Source organism: Symsagittifera roscoffensis, chromosome 4, assembly GCF_963678635.1.
Source record: "Symsagittifera roscoffensis chromosome 4, txSymRosc1.1, whole genome shotgun sequence".
Taxonomy (NCBI): Eukaryota; Metazoa; Xenacoelomorpha; order Acoela; family Convolutidae; genus Symsagittifera; species Symsagittifera roscoffensis.
Genome location: NC_087065.1, coordinates 54698306 through 54724676, shown reverse-complemented (window position 1 = coordinate 54724676; position 26371 = coordinate 54698306). Strand labels below are relative to the sequence as shown.

At 36.4% G+C, this 26371-nt stretch overlaps 1 protein-coding gene across 1 annotated transcript; it reads right to left on the bottom strand.

Moving 5' to 3' along the window:
• Nucleotides 1-3281: 3281 nt before the first annotated feature.
• On the bottom strand, nucleotides 3282-26342 carry LOC134844949 (DDB1- and CUL4-associated factor 8-like). Its single transcript, XM_063861775.1, has 11 exons — nucleotides 25709-26342; nucleotides 25070-25272; nucleotides 24282-24695; nucleotides 21445-21718; nucleotides 20713-20890; nucleotides 20234-20371; nucleotides 16458-17022; nucleotides 15795-15925; nucleotides 12311-12433; nucleotides 9241-9345; nucleotides 3282-4108 (listed from the first exon to the last, which is right to left on the bottom strand). The coding sequence occupies exons 1-11, from the start codon at nucleotides 26239-26241 to the stop codon at nucleotides 3989-3991; spliced, it is 2784 nt and encodes a 927-aa protein (XP_063717845.1). The 5' UTR covers nucleotides 26242-26342; the 3' UTR covers nucleotides 3282-3988.
• Nucleotides 26343-26371: the final 29 nt, after the last annotated feature.

The window sequence follows — 26371 nt, the reverse complement described above, 5'->3', positions numbered from 1 at the left end:
CTAGTAACATATCAATTATGGCAAATAAGCTTCCTTCAACCAAATTGAAACAATTTAATCTCGGCTTACGCGTTAATAGCGCGAAATATATCGCGCGTTAATTGTCCCAAATTGGCCAAAATGACACTTTTTAAACTCCCATAATTTTACAAAAAATGATCACAGGTTAAATATCTATTCAAATATAAGTTCAGGACAACAATACTTTTTTTACTTTTTTAATGATACAAAAAATCCCGTCAAAAAAAGCTAGTTAAAAAGTCAAAATTTGTCTGAAGAAAAAACCACCCCGGGCACAAATAATCAGTTACTTTCAATACGAAAGTCGGAGCAATAATAGTCTGTGTTAAAATCCTTAGCATTGGCTGAACTTAGTAGCTGGTTTTTGATCAAAATGAACACTTTCAAACTGAACATATTTTATTACAACAATATTTGCGTCGCAACATATTGCAAAATATGTTGGAAAAAAAGATAGTTCATATTATAACACAAGCCTTGCTTGTGTAAATATATTGTTTCCCGTATAACATTCCGTGTGATGGGTTCAGTTTGTTTTGTATGTTTACTCAGAATCGAATGCTCAATGAAAGATTGTAAATGCTCTTTTTAGTCTAAGGAAATCATTCAAATACAAACATCTGCATTTTTAAACTTCTTTAACCTCTATGATTTACAAAATCAAATGATTATAATCTTTTTGTATATCTTCAAGTTCAGAGTGAGATAAAAACTCAATTATCAAAAATAAGTTCGAAAGTTTTTTTCAGCTATTTTTAAAGAAATGGTATCATAGTAATGCAAATTGGAAATAAATATCAACAAGCGTGTAACGCACCACCCTTGCTTCAAATTTTTGACAAATCATAAAAACAGCCTATTTCGGAACAAAGATAGTTTGAGCTTAGAGGAAGGTATGAACTTGAAGTAAAGGATTGCAACCTTTGAGAGAACTGAAATAGCGCCATAATAGAGCTGGGAATTTCCAATTTTAATATGTTTTAAATCCAATTTTTCTGAAACTTTTTAAAAAAAAAGAAAAATCTCGGACACCAAAGTCAAGGTTTGCAACCTATGAAAAAACCTCGACAGCACCTGACTAACGGTTTGAGAATTTTGAATACAAATATCTGCATTTTTTAACGACTTTAACCTCAATGATTTTACAAAACCAAATGATTATAATATTTTTGTACATCTTCAAGTTCAGAGTGAGATAAAAACTCAATGCTCAGAAAATTTTGCTGAAAATTTTGAAAAAAATTTAAAAACGTCATATCTCGCAAAGAAAAAAGATTTGAGAATTCGCGTTTGGACAGCACCTCAGGCTATACAGTTAAAAGTCTTTAATTTTGAAACTTTTAAAAACTTGAGGCAAGATTTGCGTCCACTGAGAGTACCATGACAGCACCCAGTTACTGGTTTGAGAATTTCAACTTATGACAAGTTTTAATATCTGGATTCTGTGAAAATTTTTGGAATTTTTTTTTTTAAAAACGTGGTATCTTGGTAACTAAATGGATTTGAACAGTCATAGTTGCTCGCAAGATTTGCAATGCCCGAAAGTACCCTGAAAGCATCTCTCATACTACAGAGTTAAGCGTTTCAACTGTTTTCAAGTTTTTATATCCAAAATATTTGAAAGTTAGAGAAAAATGTTTAAAAAACGTCATATTATGGAAACTAAAAAGATTTTAGCAGTCATTTTTTGAGGTAAATTTTCTAACTCCCAAGAGTATCCGACAGCAAACCACCATAGTTTTGCTAATATAAAAATTTGTGATGTTTTTCAAATCTAAAAATTTTTTCAAGAATTCATGAAACAACGTCATATCTCGGAAGCTAACAAGATTTGAGCCGACATAACTGGAGGCAAGATTTCCAATGCCTGAAAGTACCCTTAAGAGTTCCAGTTTTTGTCAAGTTTCAACTAATCAGCTGTTTTAAATTTAGCAATACAAATAAGCATGTTATGAAAATCAGTTTACTAAGCCGATAAAAACGACTAAAAAATGGAAAAAAAAGTTTTAACAAATCGAGCTGGTTAAATTACAACCAATTTCCTTTAACCAATCTGGAACGATCTCTTTGTTCTTTTAAAAAATTTGAAAAATTTTGAAAAACGTCATATTTTTGAAAAAAAAAAAGGATTTGAGAAGCCATATGTTGAGGCAAGTTTAGCAACCCCTGAGAGTACCATGACAGCACCTAACTACAAGTTGAGATTTTCGGGTTATTTGGGATTTTTTCAAATCTAAGTTGTATGAATATATGACGTTTGGAGGCCGAATTGACAACCCCCGAGGAGTCCCTGTCAGCATCCCACTTTTGAGTTGCTTATTTCAAACTTTTGGGAAAATAACACAATCTTAAAAATCGACACAGAGACGAAGCTGAGCTTCGCACCACTTGCGATACAAATATGAATGTTATGAAAATCAGTTTATTAAGCCGATAAAAACTACTAAAAAATGGAAAAAAAAGTTTTAACAAATCGAGCTGGTTAAATTACAACCAATTTCCTTCAACCAATTTGGAACGATCTTGCGCGTTAATAGCGTTATATATATCGCACGTTATTTGTCCCGAATTGGCCAAAATGACAATCTGTAAGCACCCAAAACTTTACGAAAAATGACACGAGTTATTGTTCCGACCTCCATAACGAAAGTAATGGAACATTTGTGCTCGGGGTCGTTTTTTCTTCAGACAAATTTCGACTACTTCACCAGCAATTTTTGTGTTTTTTAATATCATTCAAAAGTGTCGTTGTCCTGAGCTTAAATTTACTAAGATCTTTGTAAATTTAAGCTCAGCACAACGACACCTTTCGAATGATATTTAAAAACTGACAAAAATTATCACTAATTGGCCTAAAACGATAATTTCAAGACCAGCATGAGTTTATCAAAACTGGTTGCAGGTGAGATAATTTCAACTTTAAGCTCAAAGCCTATATATATTTCGTATGACGAAGTTTTATATTCAAACGCCAAATTAGCTGTAGAAAAAAATCAGACATGATAACAAATATTCCGCCGGTTTTTCGAAAATCGTCGCAATAACACAATAGTCTAAAATAATACCCTCAACATCAAATTTTTCCGTGAAAGACTCAACTTGTAACACAAATTGCTACAAAAATACCCGGGACAAGTTTGTTACGAGCATTCTTAACAAGAAAACTCATTAAAACAATTTTTAGTTATTTGCATGCATCATTCAGATCTGTTTATGACATGTTGACAAATTTGTTTCATTTTGCCTCAAAAATCTTACCTGACAAAAACTCTCACGGGGTCCTCGAATTTCACTTCTTTCTTCACACACCTTTCTGCAACTATTGGAAGACCTGTTTCTTCATCTTCTTCTAAGGCCATTTATACCATGTAGTTTCACTAGTTCCGGCCTCTTGTCGCTTTTTGTCTTTAACAGCTGTTTGATTAAATATTCAAAACATCGAAAACACAAGTTTGGAGGTTTGTTTTCCGCCTTCAAAATTTACAACCATCACTAATTAACCATGCACATGCTGAACAGTCCCACGCTTAAATCTATCCGCGGAATTGATAAAGGAAAAGAATTTGTCTGCAAATTTTAATGATATATTGAAAATTAGACTGGAACATTTCTAATCTCATAGTTACGTAATTGTTTTCAGTAATCTAATACCAATAATAGGCTTCTATATAACAAAACAAATCTTTTAAGCTTCTCTCCTTTTATTAGTTTTCAACAATGAGTCACATTCAGTTCACATTTTTCTGAGCATTCGAAGTCGGAAGGTTTCACCAGTGTTGCCAAATAACATCGGAACGACTATGTAGCATGTTCACTTATTTGATTTTTCAGAAGAGGTTTCGCTATCAGAACCACAAGAAAGCAGTTTATGTGCGGTCGAAATCTGAGCCAAAATATTGCATCAGAACATATAGTTCTTTTTGTGATTGGAAATTGGGCTCGGAAATCATTTAATTTGGAAAAGGCGTCACGAGGTGCGACATCCGACAGCAGCAGATCCCTCCCGTTGGCCGGTTCCCTGATCTTCTTCTTCGTCTTCCTCATCTTCATCCTCGTCCTCTGAATCATCTAGTCGCATTCTACGACGCTAAAACAACACTTGATAAAAACATAGCCAACTGATAGTTGGAAAAAAACTGACCGCAAGTAAACAGTAAAAAAACATTGACTTTGTTGAAAAAATCTCAACTTTCGAACTTCAAAGAAAAAAATAGATGCTAAGCTCTTTGAATTTCTAGAACATTTATGATTGGAGCTTTTTTGTTACCATTAACCCAACTTGAAAAAACTGGACCAATATTCCGCTTGAAATCTAGTTTTTATTCCGCTGGAAATCTAAAAATTAAACTCCCCTTTCAAAAATAGAAATTATTCACAATTTTTTACGCCATTTCCACGTTCGTATTTGGAGAGTGCTATTTACGTAAGTTTCAGTAAATGATTTTGAATTGAGTTCGAAAAATGCATTTAAACCTAACTGCATTCATAGATGCATTAATACGTATGCAAGCACATCTGTAGTTACTAGTGTGCCATTCTGCCAGATGACACAGCATAACCTTCCCGCGACAGAAAAAAAAAGTGACTAAAGGCCTTATGAACAAAAAAGTGTTGCGACGGAGGGTCAGAATGTTCTAGAATTTTTATTTTTAAAATTTCGATTGGAAGAAGAACATTTCTGAGAAATAGAAAAAAGACGGCCATTTTGAATAAAAAAAGACGAAAATCAGAACCACGATAGAGATTGTGAAGAACAGTTGTATCAGAGACAGAAAAACACGGAGCCTCTTATCGTGGCAAGAACACACGATAAGGACCTTAGCGACAATTTGTGGAGACGGAGGCTTCAGTGGGGGGAAGAGAAATACCACGGAACCCTCCCGGGACACGAAATATAGGAGATAAGAGTGTTATCTCAAGAAAATCACGGGAGCGGAGGCTTGGTCCCCCAGAGACTGTTATATGTGAAGGGACTGGGTAAACTAACTATAACAGCTGCTGTAATGTCCTAGATCTTAATTAAACACCGATATTATTTGATATTTCAGGACATGAGTAGATAGAAAAAGGAAAGGATCAATCCATCTCCAATGGATTTAATATAAAACTGTCACACAAAAACATATAGAAATAGGTGGTTCGAGCCGTGTTTTTAATGACAATCACGTAGTCTGAGGATCCGAGACTCAGCTATGTGGTTGTGTTCGCATGCAAACGAAAGCTGATCAAAAGTCGTTTGACTGATGGCCTAAAAATGGTAACTTTTTACTTTGCCCTAGACAGACCAGAAAATCAACTGGCAAGGTCGAGACGGTGAAAAACGAGTAGAATTAAGGTAACTGACGCCTGCCAGTCGTTAATAGGTACTTTTTCTACGCTCCGTCGCTGTGTGATATTTGGGCGAATGTTACATAGAGCATTTAAAGGCTTTCCTGAAAGAAAAAAACAATCACCAAGACCTATATAAGAGTCTTCACTACGTTCATTACTTTTAAGAAGCCAGCATCATTTTCAAAAGAGGAAGAGAAATATGAAGAATACAAATAAAGAAGCTTCTCTGGTACACAAAAAGTAACGATTAATGTCTGGTACTATAATTTAAGAGATCACACAAAATTTTCAATGTCAAGAAAAACCGACCGGAAGATAACCAAAAAGACGAAAAACTGTGGCTCAGTTTAAATTCTTTCAACCGGCTAGAGTCAATTTTGCTGTTGAAAGCATCAGAGTTTTAAATCAACAAAAAATTAGATATCTTGAGACAGAAAAACGAGCATCCAAAATTGAAACAACGAATTTTTTTAAATAGAAAAATTATTTAGCACATCAATCTCTTTCCCATTATAGCCTACCCAGTCTAGTAATAAAAATTATAGCTCCACCACACCTTAGCGGCTTTTTTGAGCAATAACTTGATGTGATGCTATAATGTGGAAGATCGCAATTTGTCTAATACGCAGATAAAAATTCAAACAAGCAAAAGAACCATTCGATAAAAGGCGAGAAACTGGTGTCATAGAGATATTAAGTTCTACAAGATTTTAGGACCCATGCGCAGTGCATCACATAATCGCATGGGAAATTATTTGCCCTGAAAATGATGCAATATAAATTGACTAAATCGATATAACATAAACCGAAACTGTGTAATCGAAAAAAAGCGGAAAAAATTCCAAATCAGACTTATTAAATTTACAAATTAACCAAACTTTCAATTATAGAAGAAAAATGTTTTGAATTAAAACAAAATCTAAAATCCATTAAAGTTCATTAAAATCTAAAATTCATTAAAATCCGTTAAAGAAAAACATGAATCTTAGAAAACGGAAAAACCGATACAAACTAGGACGAAAACCACGAATCCGGAAATAGAAATTATTTTGCAAAAACAATTGGTACCCGAAACGAACTTCACCTTATTACAAATGATGGTATTTATAATTGAATTTACATGAGCTAATAAAAGCTTCGTGGATCGATATTGAGCTGAATAAAGTTATCTGGAATTTTTTTGTTAAACTAGCTTCAAGAAACAATTGTGTTTATTCCTCTCAAACGCGCAGGTGACCACAATGCGCGCAAAAATAAATCCAAACTAAATTTTGAGTAATTTGCCATAATAGATACACTCAGGGGCGGATCTAGGTACTTCTCGAGGGGCGGGAGGATTTTCAAAAAAATTCGAAAATTTTGTCGACCTTTTTTATGTCGAAAAAATTAATTTTTTGAGCTCTCCCAAATCACTAGAATAAAAAAAAACCAAAATTCAAACCGCTAAAAAGTAAATTGGAGCCTGACCAAATTTTAGGACTTTTCCTGAAAAAAAAAGAGAAATCATCGCGACCTATAACAAGGTCTGAACTACTTTCATCGATTCTTAAAAGAAGTAAATCTGTTAAGAGGTAAAAATCTGTTCAAAATAGCAACCAAGACTAAGTTTATCAATTTTAGAGGCAAAAGCGAAAAATTCGCCAAAAGCACCAGAACACAGGAAGGGGCTTTCACTTTTTTTTCGAAATTACATCGTTAACTTCAGTAGTAGGAATACAAATGCAAACAAGGATATCCGAATTTGTCGAAGTACAAATTGGTTTTCTATATAAGTTAAGGGCCGTATTCGCTTTTGTCCGGAAGAAACCCACAGCTTGTTTTCACAATTGAACCTTCAACCTGAGATTAAAACGGTAGTTCTTAAGAAAATTGTAGCTTCAACAAAATGTCATACATGTCAAAAATTGTTTTATGACAATTCTGACATTGAAAACATTTCCAAAAAATGACATTTTTTGAAATGTCAAAAAAGTGAAGTTTGTCAAAATGTCAGAAACTCCTCTTTTTGAGTCCAAATTTTTCACTCTAGAAAAATTAGGACGTATCCGTTTGCATGAAGAGAATTCTCATAACCTTTTTCTCGATTGAATCTTAAATCTCATGTTCAGGAGGGTAGTTTTTGAGAAACTAAGGAGCGTGGCATTTTTAAATCTTAAATCCCAGATTCAGGAGGGTGGTTCTAGAGAAAGTCAGGAGGGTGGCAATTTTGATGGCCTTCAGTTTTCTTTTAAAAATATTGAGCATAACCACTTATGCAAGGGAGCTTCCTAAAACCCTTCCGTTCCATTGAACCAGTAAATTCCGGTTTTGGAGGGTTGTTTATGAGAAAACTTTCAACAAACAGAAAAAAAAATCAAAAATTTGAGTTCTCTGAGGGCCATAACCTTTTGTTAAAAGAAAAAATAGGCGAATCGCTGATATAGAGAAGCTTCCCTTTCGATTGATTTAACCCATTCTATTGATTTAACTCAGCCCATTCTATTGATTTAACTCAAAATCTTAGATTTGGTAGGATAGTTTTCGATAAAATGAAAAAATCGGTCATATATTCCCCCCTAAGACTTTTTCGAAGACTGTAGAAAGTGGGGTAAGGCAAGTTCGGTTAATTCCCTTTCGTTGTAGTTCGGTTAATTCCAGGTAAAAAAGGAAAAATTTCCGAAAAAGTCGAACAGTGTCCGGTAAAGCCCAACAGTGTCCGGTAAAGTCGAACAATGTCCGGTATAGTCGAACAAAGTAGAACAATGTCCGATGAGGTTGAAAAAAGTAGAAAACGGACGTCGTTCGACTCAAGAAGTTGAAACCGGATATCGTTCGACTGAAAAATTGAAAACGGACACCGTTCGACCATTTCGGTCGAATCATGAGTCGAGAACCTCAGCCCGGCACCCCCTCTCTCCTGAAAGAAACTCATAGAAAATTGGCTGACTGACACTAAAAACTTCTAGAGGCACTTTTAGCGCCAATATATAATTTTAAAGGGGGAACTCACCCCGAAAAAAACGCAAATTTTTGTTCGAAAAAAAAATCCAAAAGACTGCCTAAAAACACGTGTTGCGGCCTGTTTTTTTTTAAAATTTGCCTGCGGTGCAAAAAAAAAATATGACCAAAAAGGGGCTTTCGTAGTGATTGGGGAGAGTTCAGAAAATCAATTTAGTCTATCTAAAAAAAAAGAAATTTCGATTTTTTTGAAAATTCGACCTGAAAACTTAAAAGAAAAACATATGAATCTTAGAAAACGGAAAAACCGACACAAACTAGGACGAAAACCACGAATCCGGAAATGAAAATTATTTTGAAAAAATAATTGGTACCCGAAACGAACTTCAGCTAATTACAAATGATGGTAGTTATAATTGAATTTACATGAGCTAATAACATGTAAATTCAACTTACCGAAAATTCGACTTTACCGAAAATTCTGGATCCGCCCCTGTATGTAAGAAGTGAATTCGAAGTTTCAGACAGCTTATTTTTTTTATCCTTCCAAAAATTTTTCCACCTCAATTGCGGTTATTGACTTGTTTATAAAATCACATGGAAAGTGTTTGTTCAAAACTTTAACCAGGATTTTTATCAGCTCGTAAATTTTTCAAAGTGTATAAATTGTGTGTTTTTCAGATCCGTCCGGTTCAATGAAAACACTAACCTTAGTATTCAATTTTGAGAACAGTCACTTTTTTGAATCCGTTTTTTTTTTGCTTGACATTATACGAACATACAATAATGGATAACAACTGATCCAATAAAGGACTTTTCAATATGGTTCATCAACGTGGTGTTCTATTACAGGCAATACAAAGACAACGCCACATTCTCCTGACGAAGGGTTGTTAGGTGCACTTGCGGTGGGGAGGGAGGGTTTTTAGTACAAAAAAAAGTAGGACCGACCTCTGAGCTCGATAGTGACTGCATGAGAAGCATTAGCATTCTGGCGTCGAACACTCCCTCCCTATTTGGGTCACTCTCTCTCATCTTCTTGTTCTGTGCCATCGTCTAAACATATGCTTGCATCACAACATCACTACACACTGCAAAAATCATCGCCTCGACGGGACATAGCTTTGGACACTATGCTTGGTCGGATCAATTGATATCACGTGTAATTAGCTAAGAGTATGCTCCTTATATCAATTATCTTCAGGATATCTTTAATTTATGGGGAGTTTAGTAGACACAATCCACTTTAAACTGAAATGCAGTAGCGGATTTAGGTGAGCGGAGGCAGATGCCCCCCTCAGGGATTCGACCCCCTGACTGCCCAAAGTTTCTCCCTTTGGTACTTCATTAAGATTTCCATTTTTGGCTAGATTTAGGGGATTGTTTCTCTAGGTTCGTTCACTCTCTCTTAACGACACCGCAAAGTGATCTCTTGTCTAGTGAAATCAGCGGGGCGACCGAGATTCACTACTATCTACAATCTCGAAAGGTTTAAGTTAGTGGCAACTATTCTGTATTGTATTATGTTTCTTGCCCCCTTCTGCTGTCGCGTCTGCTCGATACAATCGCAACAATTTCTAATGATAATTTCATTCAGATAAATATATGTCTAATTACAGAAGGCTTTGACTGGCCAGGATATAATCTAATAATCAATTCAAAAGGAAAGGGTCCGCGATTTATCAGCACAATTGTCTAATTACAATTTGAATTCCAAGTGACATCACTAAACGATTCTTTCTCTGTAGAGAATCCTTTCTAATCAACACACAGTAATTCCACACAAATACTCACTTTGTCCTGCTAAAATTATTAGTGTCTATACGGATCACTATTCCTTTGAGGTACTTTAACTGATCTCGTTAGCTTCAAGAATCAAAGTCCTCACTTTGATGAGAAAAAACTATCTTCTGTCTCTGCTTTAATTTTTCTCTGACTCCGAGAACCAACTATTCGACTCACTAGCAAAAATTGTTCTTTTACTCCGAAAACTAACTATTCGACTCACTGGCAACAATTGTTCTCTCTAATTTACTGAGAACCAACTATGCTCTATCTCAGTATCAATTGTTCTAACTCTTAAACGCTCTTCGGTACCCTCCAATTCCTTACCTTTAATTACACTTAGTTTTGATTTACCACGCCATTCGCTATCAGTCCTGGTATCCGCTTCAATCATCCGTCTGCACATGTTTTATGACTACGTCCACCCCCCTGTCAACTCTGCCACTTGTCAAAATTCGTTTCTTTATCAATCTCATTACGCTTAGTACATAACCGGTATGCGGTAGGTGTCATAACTCGACCAAGCAAACAAAAGTCATACGATCCTAATCAACTATTTCTTGACCTCCGTTAACTTCGGCCGTTGAGTTCAACCCAACTTCTAAACCATACTAAGTTTACTCAGTGACCCTCCCAAGGTCTTTGCTGAAGTATACCGTTAACGCTGCGAGATATGCCATTTTATGGGTAGCTAATTCATTCCAGGCATCAGAAATTTCTATCAGTACTCGATTCGAACTCCGACCTTCTAGCTATCAGGGGAATTTGGTTCGTCTATTAGGGTTAAGTAAATTCACAGTCCGTTCATACTATTTAAAAGACTTAATTCTCATGCTGCGGTCCTATTGCTATCAATTTCCTCTGGGACTACTTTTCTTTAGTTTAGTTGAATTGCTATTAATAGATCATTTGCCAAGCTAAGCTGAACCCAATGTCTACCAAGTCCACTGAGGATTAACTCTACTACTCCAAGGTTGCACTACTCTCTGATTCAGGTCCCAAAGTACAAGTTTCGTCCTACTTATTAGTAAGGTGAACAATTCTCATTTCCAAAGGGTTAGGTCTGGGGAATACGCCACTTTCCGGTGTTAATCCTGGGATTTTCTATGCAACTTTGGGAACAAAACGCCCAAAGGTCAACATAAAGTCATTCAGCGGTCACCCGGGCTCAAACTTCCTTAGACAGGTTCAAGGTCTCATGGGGGTCCTAACTACCAAGTTTCATACATATCCAATCAATTTTTCTCATTTATCTCAAGTTATGTCATTTCTAAGGTCCAATATCACTTTTCCTGGAAAATGCTATTAACACCGAAATGAGCCGGGTTTGACTCAGAAGGTTTTTTTTTGGCTGTGGGGACTAGTATCTATTGCCGCTAAAAATCAGCTCATTATTACGCTCATTATTTTGCGTAAATTGCTTTTTTCCGGTCTAAGGGAGAGTTTTTTCAAGGTGTAATAACTTCCAATCCAACCGTTGGTTCAAATTACAACACAAGATGTATCTTGTCACTACTTATCATCCCTCCAAGTTTCAGCTCCCTGTGTTCATTGGGGGCGGAGAAACGATTTCCGGAAGTTAGGGGTGGGTCTGTTTACTTAGGGCATAAAACGGGAAGTGGGTGTTCTGGGGTTCTAAACTTAAGCTTCCCTCAACTATCCCTATAGCATACTAAAATTTGAGCCGAATACTGTCACTAAATGCCGATTTCTGATAGGGCCATTTCCACTTCCGGGGACCGTTATCACTTGCCCCTAATGGGTCTGAGGGGTCCCGTTTTTTGTATGCCCGAGTCAAATCATCTCTAGTACTCCTCTGAGTTTCATAACACTAGCTTCCTTGGTTACCATTTTGTTGTTTTTCTATTTTCTGGCTTAGGAGTGACGAATTCTTCCAAACTTCAACTATTTTGAGCTCAAACCTTTGTTTGCTGTACTACTTAACTTAATGAATAATCAATCTTACGCTCAGGTTACTATTAGCCTTATCATACAGCATGAAAGTCCCAAGGTAATACATTCTACGTTCAGTTCTTATTTTGTCAAAAGTGCATAAGGATCACCGATCCTACAGAATGAAATGAAATTTCACAGGGTTCTGAAAAAAGAATTCTGAAAACATTTAAGCTATTTCAACTGCATAAAAAATCAAGTTAACAAAAATGAATCTAAGATATGATGTGAATGAGAAAAGTAGGTATGAAGTTGAACTTGAGTTGGCTGCTGTTGGTCTTACACTAGCTAGTCCGACTAGACTGGACTGCTGTCTATGTCTGTTAGGTGCCCATATTTTCACACAGTGGTCCAGTCCTGAAGTGGCCATCAGGGGAAGAGTCGGGTGAGGCTCAAGCACATTCACCTAAAAGCAAACAGCATAGCCAACAATTTTCGAACATCTCAATTTTCGAACTGCAGAAAAAAATTAGATGGAATTGAAGCTCTTTGATTTTATGATTGACACCTTTTTGGTAAAACCCAATTTGAGAAAACTGGATCATAAATTACTATAATTTTTTTAGCTTGGAAATATGAAAATTAAACTCCATTTTGGAAACTAGAAGTCGATCACGTTATTAGTGACTTTAAAACATTTGCTGTTCAATAGCAGAGTTTGCCTTCCTTTTAACAAAGGAAAAGAACTGAACTAAAAGAGCCGCGAAAACGTAAATTTGAGCCTGAACAAATTAAAATACTTTTCCTGAAAAATCCTGTAGCGTAACAAACCCAATCATACTGCACAAATTATTGACAAACTAAGCTTCACAAGCTCTTTATGGCGCAGTATTTTCCAGCTAAGCTTAGCAAAAAAAAACAATTGTATGCAGATATAAAACAAGACTGCTCGTATCAGTGCGAAGCCCTGAATGTTCCGACTGCCTATTAAGGTTTATGGAGCAGTAATAACATTAAAAAATTAAAAGTAATAAAACAAAATGATAGTTTTTTTTTCTAAAATTTAAAATTTTTTATCAAAATCATCCCCCCACACGCCATATAAAGTACATAAGGATAGATTTCGCTACTTGTAACAAATCAATTATGGCAAATCAACTTCGCGTATCCAAATTGGAACGATTTCTAAGACGGATTAACTCTCCGCTTACGCGTTAATAGCCCGAAATATATCGCGCGTTAATTGTCCCAAATTGGCCAAAATGGCAATCTTTAAACCCGCGTAACTTTACGAAAAATAATCACAGGTGAAATATCTTTTCAAATTTGAGCTCAGGACAACAATACCTTTTGAATGATATAAAAAATTCCGTCAAAAATGGCTAGTTAAAAAGTCGAAATTTGTCTGAAGAAAAAAAACCCACCCCGAGCACAAATATTCCGTTACTTTCGTATCGAAAGTCGGAACAACAAGGGCACAAAAGCTGTTCAGTGTGGAGAGCCAAGCAGATCGCATATTGGTCATTTGCCTAGTAGATTAACGATCTCAACACACTTAGTAGTAATACTATCGCATCTCAACATCAAGATAATCCAGTTTTTAGTTGGCACACATCAACTTCGGAGATCATAAATCATCAAAAACATTGGTATAGTTTATGAAATAAGTCGTACATACCATGAACTAATCTACACCTCTGGGATTACTCCAATTGTATAACTCGACTTAAGAAAAATCACGAACGGCTGTTCCAATTTTCTAATTTAGCATGAATTATTGATCAAATAATTCTTAAAGCAATGTTGGGTAGCGAGCAGCATACTTTTCGTTTCAATATACATTCTCTTGAGCTCCGCTGTTTGCATATAATGTTCAAATCAAATTATGTCATTCAAATTCTTCCAAAATATGTCATTTGGTATTGTGATCTGACAATCAACCAAAACATCTGAAATGCTAGACAAAGCACCTCTACGCTGCTATAGCTGTGGTTAATTAAAAAATGGGCCACGTTAATGAATAAATGAAGCAATTCTCAAGCTTGACTAGAAAAGATGGTTTCTTTGAAAAGTAGCACAGAACATTCTAAGCGCGATTCTCGAAAACTACGAGGCTTTAAGAGACCACAATTTACACAATACTCGCACATTTTTACACCCGACTCACAAGAATCCTTAGATTAGTATTTAACAAAGTGTGTTCCGAATCTTAACTTGAATTCAGTGGTCGAAATTTCTTCTAATCTGATTAAATAAAAATCAGAAGAAAATATTCACTCGGAACATTTAAGTTTCGGAACAGCCTTAAATTTCTTGGCAAGTTTAGAGCCAACACACCTTTTTCGAAAGTACCCAAACGATTTTGAAATAAGGCTAAAAAAATTGAACTAATTGATTATCAAAACTATGAAGAAAAACGTTTTCGTACTTAATTGAGCGAATAACGATCACCTCCTTCGAATAAACGGCTGATCGTAGCAGTAAGTCAATATGCCAAATCCTGTTTTCTCGAAACTATGAACTATGGAGAAAAACGTTTTCGTACTTAATTGAGCGAATAACGATCACCTCCTTCGAATAAACGGCTGATCGTAGCAGTAAGTCAATATGCCAAATCCTGTTTTCTCGAAATTTGTCTCGAGAAAAAACCACCCCGAGCACCAGTGATGTCCATTTAAAAAAATAAGAATTTAAATTAAAATTTCATACGAAGATAATAAAAAACTGTTGGCATCAAATGAAATTTTTCCGAAACTATTTAAATTTCTTTTAGAAATTTTTTTTCTTCAGTATGTTTTTTAGCCAATTTTAGGGACCCAATCATACTGCACAAACTTTTGATTGTGCAGTATGATTGGGTCTATTGTTTTAACCGCCAAAGCAACCATCTCCTTGCTATGTAAATCACGGACCCCCAACCACCCCGCCCCCCACTATGTAAAGGACAAGGATACTTTTGCATTTAGCAAAGTATTAAATAGACCAAAAAGTATGCCTCCTTCCAATTAAGAACGATTTCTAAGACGGATTAAACCTCCGCTAAAAACCACCAAACATATCGCGCTTTTATTGTCCCAAATTGGCAATCTTTAAACCCCCATAACTTTGTAAGAAAGATCACAGGTAAGTTATCTTTTTAAATTTGAGCTCGGGGCAACAATACCTTTCGAATGATATAGAAAAAATTCCGTCAAAATTTGTTAGTTAAAAAGTTGAATTTTGTCTGGAGAATTACCACCCCGAGCACCAGTGATGTCCATTTAAAAATAACAATAATTTAAATTAAAATTGCTCAAGAAAATTATAAAAACTGTTGGCATCAATTTAAATTTTTCCAAAACTATTGAAATTTTTCGTTGGAAAATAAAATTATCTTCAGCCTGTTTTTTTAGCCAATTTTGGGGACTTTTCGCATTTTAGTGAAAAGAATTGCAAAGCAATTTTTTGGGCATATCTATTTACTACAAAAATTCATCAAATTTGACGAGAAAACTTAGATTTGCTTTTTCCGCGGAACTGAAATTATTTATCATGAGTAACCTCTTTACTTTGGCGTCGGATCGAATACCGCTGGAGCAATTTAATTTTTTTTCAATTCAAATTGCTCGATCTTTCATTATAATTGAGTAGGCTCATAAATTCACATTTAAACAAATTGAAATTTAAATGAAAATTTAAATTGATTAAAATTGTTTTTTTTTAATGGACGTCACTGCCGAGCACAAATACAAATATTCCGTCCTTTTCTTCGAAAATAGTCGGAGAACAAAAAGCTCATCACAAAAAAAGAGAAAAAATTTGAGAATCTCAGCCTGTATTACACTTACCACGCCAGCTTGGTCTGCTTGTATCCACTGTACAATGTTGGTGGTGTGTTTGTCCCATACATAAACGTGTCCGTCGTCACTCCCACTCACTACGTACTCACTATCAGGCCCATAGAAGTTCACGCCCTTCACTGAAACAAACAAAGCAAAACTCCAACCAGGTTAACCACTGTGTGCTTACAGAGCTACTCAGAACATATAATATATGCGAGCTGGGTTAGAGAATTGGGGATTGTAAAAATAGAAAAAGGCGCTCCTCCCACCTCTACTAACCGACACGCTACTCGCATTCGGAGAGAGAGTTTAATCCTGCATGATTTAGTATCAGACCCCAAAAGTCTAAGAAAAATACAAGGGGAGAGGGGCTGTCTCATGGCCAGTTTAAAATGTTTAAATATATTTTGTACAAAATGAGCGCCAGCAAAAAAAAACTCACAACAGTTGATCGTGACACATGAGGGAAACATTTTACTGTGGAGCATTTATTGTGTATTCCCATAGCGAATACCACCTCAGTCGAAATATCAACGGCCTATATCATCTTAATCGATCAGAAGAAAGAACTTTTTGCGTCATTTGGTTTTGTAGATTATCTCTTGCTTTAACCATTAAATAAGCGTATAAGAATACGTTCAGAAGAATATCAAACTGCAAATTGCGAACCTGTTTGACTATTTCTATGTCCGAAGAATTTTTTTGGTTCGTCAACAGTAGTTTCCAATCTGCCTTTTTTCCTGTCGCCATCTTCATTCCCTTGCCCCTCCTCGCTTTTCTCCTGTGTCAGTTGCGAACTTCTGGGCGTTAATTCATCTAAGCTTTCATCACAGCACACAATCTGATGTTTATCAGCATCAAACACATAAATATCCTCATCGCTATACGAGGCTACAATTTCTGTGCCGCTGTTACTATACACCGCACACGTCGCGCTCATTCGGAAATCGTCGTCTGAAATATGCTTCGGCCTGTATTTGCACAAGGGTCCCCCATGTAGATTTCTTCTGTCGTATATTAGCACGTTGGGGCTCCGGCCGCAAACTAGGAATTTGTTTTCGTCTGCAGGACAGCAGTCTATTGCGTACAGTTCTATAGGTCTGTCTTTTTCGTCATTTACTGTAAGAACGGGGAGGGGCTTTTTGGAGTAGGTGACTCGGACGTCCAGGCTGAACACGTAGCCGTCTTCGCCACAAGTTAGAAGCTGGCAAGGGTGCTGACGCATTACACTCAACTAAAACAGGGAATAGAGCAATGGCGGATATAGGGGAAGGGCTGAACGCGTGCCATCTTTCAGGAATTGAGCCTCTTGGCTTGAAAAGTACTATATCTGATTGTACTATTTTGCGATCGAACAACACTAAATTTTTGGGAAAACTCGTCTTATACTTATTTTGGGGGAGCAGATGTGCCGTAAAAATGCAATTCTTGTAACCTCTACACAACGGCGAAGCTGCAACTTCGCAAATACAAGCAAAAAACAACAAAAAGTGGCTCTTAAACTGTCAAAAAATATATAAAAAAAATAAAAACTAATAAAATCTGCTATGAGCCGGATTCAAACTCCTGACCTAGATATTGAGAATGACACATCCAATCATCTGTGCCATGCTCTCCTAACAATATTTAAACACTAGCCACCAACAGACCTCACAAGCACCAATGCATGGTCTTTTGTGCTCAATAAACATAACCAACAGACAGTTGGAAACGAGTCAATGAACGCAAGAAAACAGAACACGCAAAGGACTTTTTTGAAAAAAAAAACTTCAACTGTCGCATTTAAAAGAAAACAAATGTGGCCTTAGAGCTCTTTGAGTTTCAAGAACAATTTATGATTGCCATTTTTTCGATAAAATTCACCAAACTTGAGAAAACTGGATGAATAGGTAAAACTTTAATTTCGCTGGGAAATCTGATTATTAAAAACCATTTTCTAAATTACAAGTCGATCAAGTGGAGTCTGCCTTTCTTGTAACAAAGGAAACGAACATTAACGAAGTTAATGAGAAATCAAAACTCAAACCACAAGAAAGTAATTTTGAGCCCGAACAAATTTAGAGCCTAAACTAAAGTAAGCTAGATAAAAATTGCTGCAGCAAAATTGCCACCAAAGAAATGAGCACTTTTATTTTCGACTTGGGTTCGGAAAAAATTGAATATTGCTATATGACAGTAGGCTTCGCTTGTGTAAAAAAGCGCATTTAGAAATTTTTTTGCATAAACAAACATGCTGCGAATATCGACGAAAACTACGGTGTGAAAATGTCTTAAAGCTGGCCACACAAAATCAACAAAAGTTCAAGAAATTGAAACCACCGCAATTTTGTGAAGTAAATTGCTCATTCAGACAAAAAGTTGATTCAATTCGTCAAGACTCTATCAAAACAACCACTGGATCAATGTGATTCTCCAAAAGCTTGAAGAAAAATTTCGATATTTCGAGTTAATCATTGATGGAAACTCACCTGGATTTGGATTTTTCAGGAAAGTTTTCAGCAAAAACCTACCCCTTACAAAGAAATGTCGCCTGTATAACTTAAATTAACCTACCTTCCCCCCGCTAAAGCGGAGTATGGAAAACATCCAACCTCGTTTGCAATATTTTCTTTTGTATGGTATAAATATTTAAAGGCAATCAAAGATTCTTCAAGGAAAATTTAGTCTGAATGATTTTAAAGGCGTTACACAGAGGCGAAGCTGCGCTTCGAAAACGACAAAAAAGCATCTCAATGGAATGAAATAAGAAACAAGGTAACAAAACGCCAAGATAAAGATAACTTTTGCTGTGGCGGATTCGATTCTACGACCAAGAGATTCAGAATCCCCTGTACTCGCATCTGCGCCACGAGAATTTCTGAAATCAAGTTTATATTATTGTACGTGTCTTTGAAAAATAAGCTTTTTTCGGTTCATTCAACGAATGAGAAATGCATCAACTGTGTAAAATTGTTAGTAATCGAACTTCAAGGCACATGCTATAAAAAATTGGCACCAAGATTTGCGACTTAGGTTGAAAAAAAAGAGATATTACACTTGCTCCCTAAAGCTCACAGGTGAAATAAGTCAATTGAACGGGTATCACTATGCTGCACTGAAATTTTCCCAGAAGTACGACAGTCTTTATTATATATAATTTAAAATTTATATATAATTTAAAAAAGTAGAACTGGTCGACATACAAAAAGCTCAAAAAAATTAGCTCTAATGGCATAAAATCAATCTGAATATTTCCATTTATTTCATTCAGACTAGTTGCAGCATTTTGTAACCCGCATGAACCCTTGTTGTTTACATAGAGACGAAGTAGCACTCCGTAAACAAAATCGAGAAAACGGCAAAACAATATCTCTCAAGGCAAAAACAGTGAAATAAGGAAAGAAAGAAAAATATAAAATAAGCCTTGGAAAATAAAACTTTTGCTGTGCCTCAGTCGAACCTCTGACATGGAGATTAGGCTTAAGTTCTCTAATCTGAGCCACGATAGCTCAAAGAAATAACTACCACTAGCTACCAATAAAACAGCTACAGTGGCTATTAAATTGCCAACTATTTGCAGCAAAAGTACAGTCAATAAGGAGAGAATCTTATTTCAATGTGCCAAAAATAAACATCCGGCCTAGAGCTTAGAAGTCTCACGTCCTCGCAGAAGTCGCCAGGAAAACAACTAACAGCAGCCACTATAATGCAGCTACAGATGCTTTTGAATTGTTAATGCTGGAAATACACCAAAGAAGCACTTTAATTTTCGATTTGGGTTAGAAAAAAGTTGTTCCGTTATAATAAACTACACTCCACTGGTATATTGATGCATAATGTAATATCATGTTATATTTTGCTTAAAAATCGTTAGCAAGGATAGCCAGCTTCTGTGCAATTAGCATTCTTAAAAAAATGTAAAGATTTTTTAAATTTAAAGTCATTTTGTGGTGTCTATGTTGAGATGAGAGAACAAATTAAACGCGTGGAGACTAGTGAATTAAGCATAATTGACAAGAGTTCTCTTCAAGAAATAAACAAAAGATGAAAAAAAAATCATTTTTTTTGCAGAATAATTATATTTAATTATATAAAAACTTTGTATTGTCAAGAGAGAGCTAGATGAAACTTCCAAAACTAAGTTTCCTGGAGCAAAACTAAATTTTCCTTGCTAAAAAGAAAACCTTTCTGTCATAAGACCTACTCCATCGCTTGAAATTAGACTGAAACTCAAAATTGTCGAACCGGTTTTCCTCGACGTTAGAGAATTTTTCGGAAATCACGACTGAAAGGGTTTTATGATAACAACTTGCTCGACCCATTCCGATGATTATTTGTGGTAAAAAAACTAAAACACACCCGAAGACAAAGTTTCTCCTGGTTTTCAATTCTTCTGATTTTCTCAACAGCCACTACCTTTTAGATGCTGTTTTCGAAACTCATTGTTTGTAGCAGCTATGGCTGACCTTATGTGCGGACATTTTGTGCTGTGCTAGTTTGGTGGTGTAGGCAGTGCCAGTGGATGATAGACTGCAGTGTCTGATCTGGCCATCTCTTGCACATGACACCACACTAGTGTCATTGCAGTGAGGTAGAAACTTCGCCTACATAACACAACCACAAGTGTAGCTCACAGAAATTTAATAAAAAATTAAGATACTTTCTCCTGGAAAAAAATCAACACGACCTATATAAGTACCTTCACTGCGTTCATTGACACTTAATCAACAATTAAGCATATGCGAATATTCAACCAAGTTACGAATTCATTCAGTTTGCATAAATGGTTGATAGTCAAGAAGATATTGATTAGCACGCCAACAACTTCTTTGATCCTATTTTGCGGGTTTTTTCTTCGAAGAAAAGCTATCGCGTTTGAATGAACAAAATTACATGAATACGACCAAAAAATTCTACCGTTTGAACTAAAAACTCCAAGAGAGACCTGGAAGACGTTGCTGTGGTGTCCGCTTTCGTACTTTGTCTTCTCCTTTTTTGTCAGCCAGTCCCACAAGATCACGTTGAGGTCATCGCCCGCACTCACCAACACAGTGCCAGATTCATTGAAATTCAAAGCATTTACGCAGCCCCTGTGACCATGCAGCGAGCACTCTTTATCCCATCTGCACAAAATCATCAGATATTAGTCAAAATCTAAACAACAAATAGTTGTTAACAAATAACTGACACAGAGGCGAAGCTGCACTTCACTAATAAAATAGCAAAAAACGGAAAACGAAAAACTAAAAGAGCACAAAAAGATTCAACCATTTGAAAAAAAATCAGACTTATTGAAACTTAGTGACTTCAGCCAGCAAATAATAACGACCTGGGATTCAAATTCGGATCTCTCGTGCAAAAGAAACGTTTCTTAATCATGACGTTCTCTACTTTCACGCACAAAGCGGATATAGCAAAAGTATGGTGATCAATAACTTTCCACCAGAATTCCTACTTTTAGAATTGTGTTGCAAACAAATTAAACCCATTGTAACACTATATTCTTGCTTCTGTAGACACCCGCGTGAAACAGAAAAAAAAACGACACAAGATCACGGTGAATCGCGTCCAAGATGTTCGCTGCAAAAAAAAATGGAAAAGGAACGATACAAAGGAGAATTAAAAAATTCAAAACAACAAACATTAGAAAATTCAAAAAAACTAAAGCATGAGTAACCTCTGAATGAAATGCTGGCTACGTTGCACCTCTCTTTGGTACTTCTCTGTCGACATTTCACCATGTCTTAATCGCTCCATGTGACTAAAGGAGCGCCAGTTTAGGACCGGAATGGGCTGTGTGATGTACGGGTTGGGCTCCTTGACCGTGGACATTTTGCGCTTCCGACGTCCCGTCAACCGACCCCGGATGAACCTCAGATCCTCGTCTCCCGATTCTTGGTTTCCATCCACTTGTTCTGTAGTTTGTGGTTGAGTGCTTTGTGTTTCATCGGCTGAAAAATTATTAACAAATCTTTAATTTTATTATTCCACTGAAAAGACAATGTCAGGTCAGTTTCTAGATTTTTATAAGTTGGCGATCCCATGCTAATATTTGAAAAATCTTTAGTGCAATATCCAATGTCATCCACTTTCAATATAACAACAACAAAATGCAACTTTTCACCACACAGACCCTCCGGCAATAAAACCCCACACAACTCCCTCCCCCCTCCCCCCCCCCCCAGGGGTTCGACCCCCTGTCGTCGACCCAAAGGGTCTCTCTTTGAAACTTTTTAAGAAATCTATTTTTGGCTGACCGACACTAAAATTTTTCTAAAGGCGCCTTGCGCCCAAATTTTCCAAAAGGCGCATTGCGCCCAAATTTTCCAAAAAGTGTCCAAAAACCATTTGTCAAATTACGGTCTGCTAGTGTTTTCTGGGGGCACTTGGAAACTCAATTTGGTCGATCTAAAAAAATCCTAAATTTTTCCCCCTCGAGAAAATCTTAAAATCTTATATCCGCCCCTGTTTCCCTTGATACGACCCAAAAATAAGACACTTCGGCGATAATAAAGAAATACGAAAAAAAGGTAAAGTTCAATTTAAAAATCCAGGAGAAAATCAAAACACAACAAGCATAATAAATAAAAACTCGCATAAAAAAACGGTTCTAAGATGTGGCAACTAATCCGACACAAACATAAGACAACCATGAGGCCAAAAATTTAATTTGAAACAAAGTATTTTCCGTTTTAAAAAAAAGGTCCTGGTCAGATTTGTTCTCAGGACCTTTGCCGTCCCAGGAATATTCGTTAACTACAGGCTAAGTGTGCCGGGAACACTAAGAAACTTGAATTCATAATAAACACGGTATATGAGTCATGTGAACAAAGTTATTTACGGGAAAAAGACTAGTACCCGACTGCAATAACCTTGCTCAGGATCAACCCTTTTTTCATGAAACTAAGCGAATTCGAGAGAAAACTAGATCAACAGGTAATTTTTCATTCCACTTGGAAATCTAAAAATCAAAATCCACTTTCGAAACTAGAAGTCGATTACGTTTTTCGTGATTTTTACGTTTTTTTTCTGCTCAATAGAGAAGTTTGGGAGTTTGCCTTCCTTTTAACACAGAGTCGGAGTTGCTTTTCGCACACACAAGCAAAAATATGACCGATAACGCTACTGTGAAAAACTGAATGATTAAAACTTTGAGTCTACAAAATTTCTTAATTGATGCACGCCAATTATGACGCATTACCAGTACCAGTCACTTTGAAAAAAAAAACCAAATAACATGCCTTTATAGAGCAGTCTATGGAGCAGTAATAATATGAAAAAACTAAATGTAATAAAAATGAAATGAATTTTTTTTTAATTTGAGATTTTTTGGGAAAATCACGCCATATTAAATACAAAGTGATAAATTTCGCTCTTAGTAACAAATCAATTATGGCAAATAAGCTTCCCTCAACCAATTTGAACCGATTTCTATGACGGACTAAATCTCCGCTTACGCGTTAATAGCGCGAAATATCTCGCGCGTTTCTTGTCCCAAATTGGCCAAAATGGCAATTTTTAAACCCCAAAAACTTTACAAAAAATGATCACAGGTGAAATATCTTTCCAAATTTAAGCTCAGTACAACAATACTTTTTGAATGCTAAAAAAGTCCCGTCAAAAATGGCTAGTTAAAAAGTCGAAATTTGCCTGAAGAAAAAAACCACCCGAGCACAAATATTCCGTTACTTTCGCTATGAAAGTCGGAACAATAATAGTCTGTTTTAAAATCCTTAGCAATGGCTGTACTTAATAGCTGGTTATTGATCAAAATGAACACTTTCAAAATGAACACATTTTATCGCAACAATATTTGCGAATTAGGTTGGAAAAAAGATAGTTCATACTATAACAAGCATTGTATGTGTAAACAAAGGAAATGAATGGAATTTAAGAAGAAATCGAGTCAAACCACAAAATTTCTAGGAAACTCGAAAAGCATTAGGATCACAATTAAAAAAATTGGAGTATTACCGGGAATTTTATCAAATTTTGATGAGTAAAGATCTGCAACTTCATTGACCATTAGCCCAAACACAATTGAATCAAGAATTAGAGAGGGCTCACACATAAGCTACTAAACTTTTACGGAGTACTACTATAGCTCCCCTGCTTAAAAAAGATATAAACTTCTTGGTTACTTTCTGGGCTGAGCTTTGTCTGTCAGTGATAATCCACTCTTATAAGAATAAAAATCAACAGACCATGTTTCAGCCCCATGTATAAAACCAGCAGGAAGGTCTAAAAAACCCTGAATCGAAATACTTTAGGCCTCCAATCCACAGACTGCCTTGATCGAATGGCATGGAAAAACGTGTTATCCTCCATTTAATTGCTTGAATGCTACTCAGAACGCCCTCATCTGAACCATTGCTTACGCGCTTTCCGGATTTCCAACCCCTCCACAATGGGAAACGGACAAAAAATGCATTAGTAGTAGTAGTAGTAAGAATAAAAATCACAAAATTCAGCGAATAGATAGAAACTTGATAGAAACAGGAGCTGTATCCTTACCATCATTTCCACTTCCTTCTGTAGATGTTGCACTATTAATAGTATTACTTGGCACATTCGTTGTCAAAGGCACTGTCCCAGTGTTATAGCTAGATTCCGCTGGCAACGTCTCCTCAGTCGCAGAAACCGAGACAGCAGTAGCATCGCTGGTCGACTCCTGTCTCCCATTAGTTTCTGTGGTGCTCCTGCGGGGAGCTTCCTCATTCACTCCAGCATCAATAGTTGCCTGTCTGACGTCATAAGTCTCCCCTTCTTCAGAAGAAGACCAATACCCAAGACGTCGGGATCCAGTAGGTAGTCTGTCCACATAAGGCCGAGTCCCAGTCAAGATAGAGGTGGGGGATGACGACCCGTCTGACCCATCGCTGCTGCTACTGCTGCTGTCGTTTATCCCAAAGTCACTCATCACACATACAACAAAGGAAGAAACAAGAGATAAAATTGTCCATTATCGTATATTTAACTTCAAGCTTTCAGTTTGATTTTCTACATTTCAACCTAGCTACCAATTTAATTTTCTGCGCTTTCCCAACACCCTATTTTATCCCCATTATTCTACTAACACAAGCTACTTGTATGACGGATCGGCCAATAACTGATGTCTCAAAATAGCATCAAAGTTCACATAAAGGGTCCGAAATTCGAGCATGCTCTAATAACCCCACTCTGAAAATGAAACCGGGGGAGTTGGTGCACGCAGAAAACTATCTGACCTGTCCTGTCATTCAGCTGTAAATGTCGTTCAATATTACTAATATGGTATTAAGTAAATATGGCTGAATACTAACTGCTGTCCGTTTCATCCCTGGCCAAGTCAGGCACTTTGTCACTAAACTCAACATCGCCTGTGGACTCCTCAGTTTCCTCCACTAAATTAGGTTCCACGTCTGTTCCCGTGTAGTACCTGGGGGAGGGAGCTCGACACATGGTTGTGTGCCATCTCTCGGTACAAACTGTCACTTCCTGCAACGTAGGGCCAGGGGTCACAGACCTAAACGACAATCAAGTTTGATCCGTCTTCACTTCAATTCAAATCTCAACTCTACTATGATCAATTCGAGCAATACAATTGCTATTCTTTTCAATTTTTTAACTATAAAATTAACAAAATACTTTCGAATTTAAAGCTTGATTGATTTCTTTGATCAATGCGAAAAAATGAATGCTTGGTTGCGGTCGGAAAAAGAACAAACAAGCATATAAGCTGCGATACATGAAAAGGATCTTACAATTAGTCCAAAATTTTCCATTGACATTGACTATTCTAGGCAATTTCGTGATGTAAATTTTATTTTATTGTTTATAACTTTACAGCCTATCAAAATTTCGATTTGATTCGGAAAGATATTACACTTTTTAATTTACACTACTTCCGATCAAAATTACGCTTTTCGATTTGATTCGGAAAGATATTGACTCCTTCGCACCTTTCGTCAAAACTCGGAGTCGGGCTTTCTGGGCTCTCGCGAGGTCTCTCACTGACGATATCAGCAGCCCCATTGGTAGCAGAGGTTCCATTTTCTTCACTTCGTCCATCAGCATCGTCACCTTGACCCGTATCAATATTTAATTCAACTGAAGTATGATTTTGTTCCACACTAGTGTCTGCTGAACTATTTTCTGAATCAGGTATTAGAACTGTAAGCACTTCTGCATTGATCTCAGGTTTAAGTTCTGGTTGCGAATCAGTAGCTGAATGAAATTCTGTAGATGTTGAAACACTTTTTTCGGCTGAACTCTCACTGTTTAGAGCTTCCGAGTCCAGCCTCTGTATCTTATGACGACTCAATTCATCAACGCGGTCGCAGTGGGAATTTCGAGATAAATTGGACGCATTCTCTGATATGTTTGAGCTTGAAGCCACCATTGTCGATTGTTCCACTACTTTTTGTTCTCCCTTTACAATTTGCGAAGAATCGGTTTTTTGATCCCTCGTGTCTTCGCTTTCATTTTCATCCATGATAATAATTTACTTAACACTTATCAGTTAAAACCTCGAAGAATCAGCTTTCGCTTTCATTTGAACCTAGCTTAATTTCTGATTGATATTTTTGACCATCAAATCTAGAAAAAACAACGAAATTGAAATT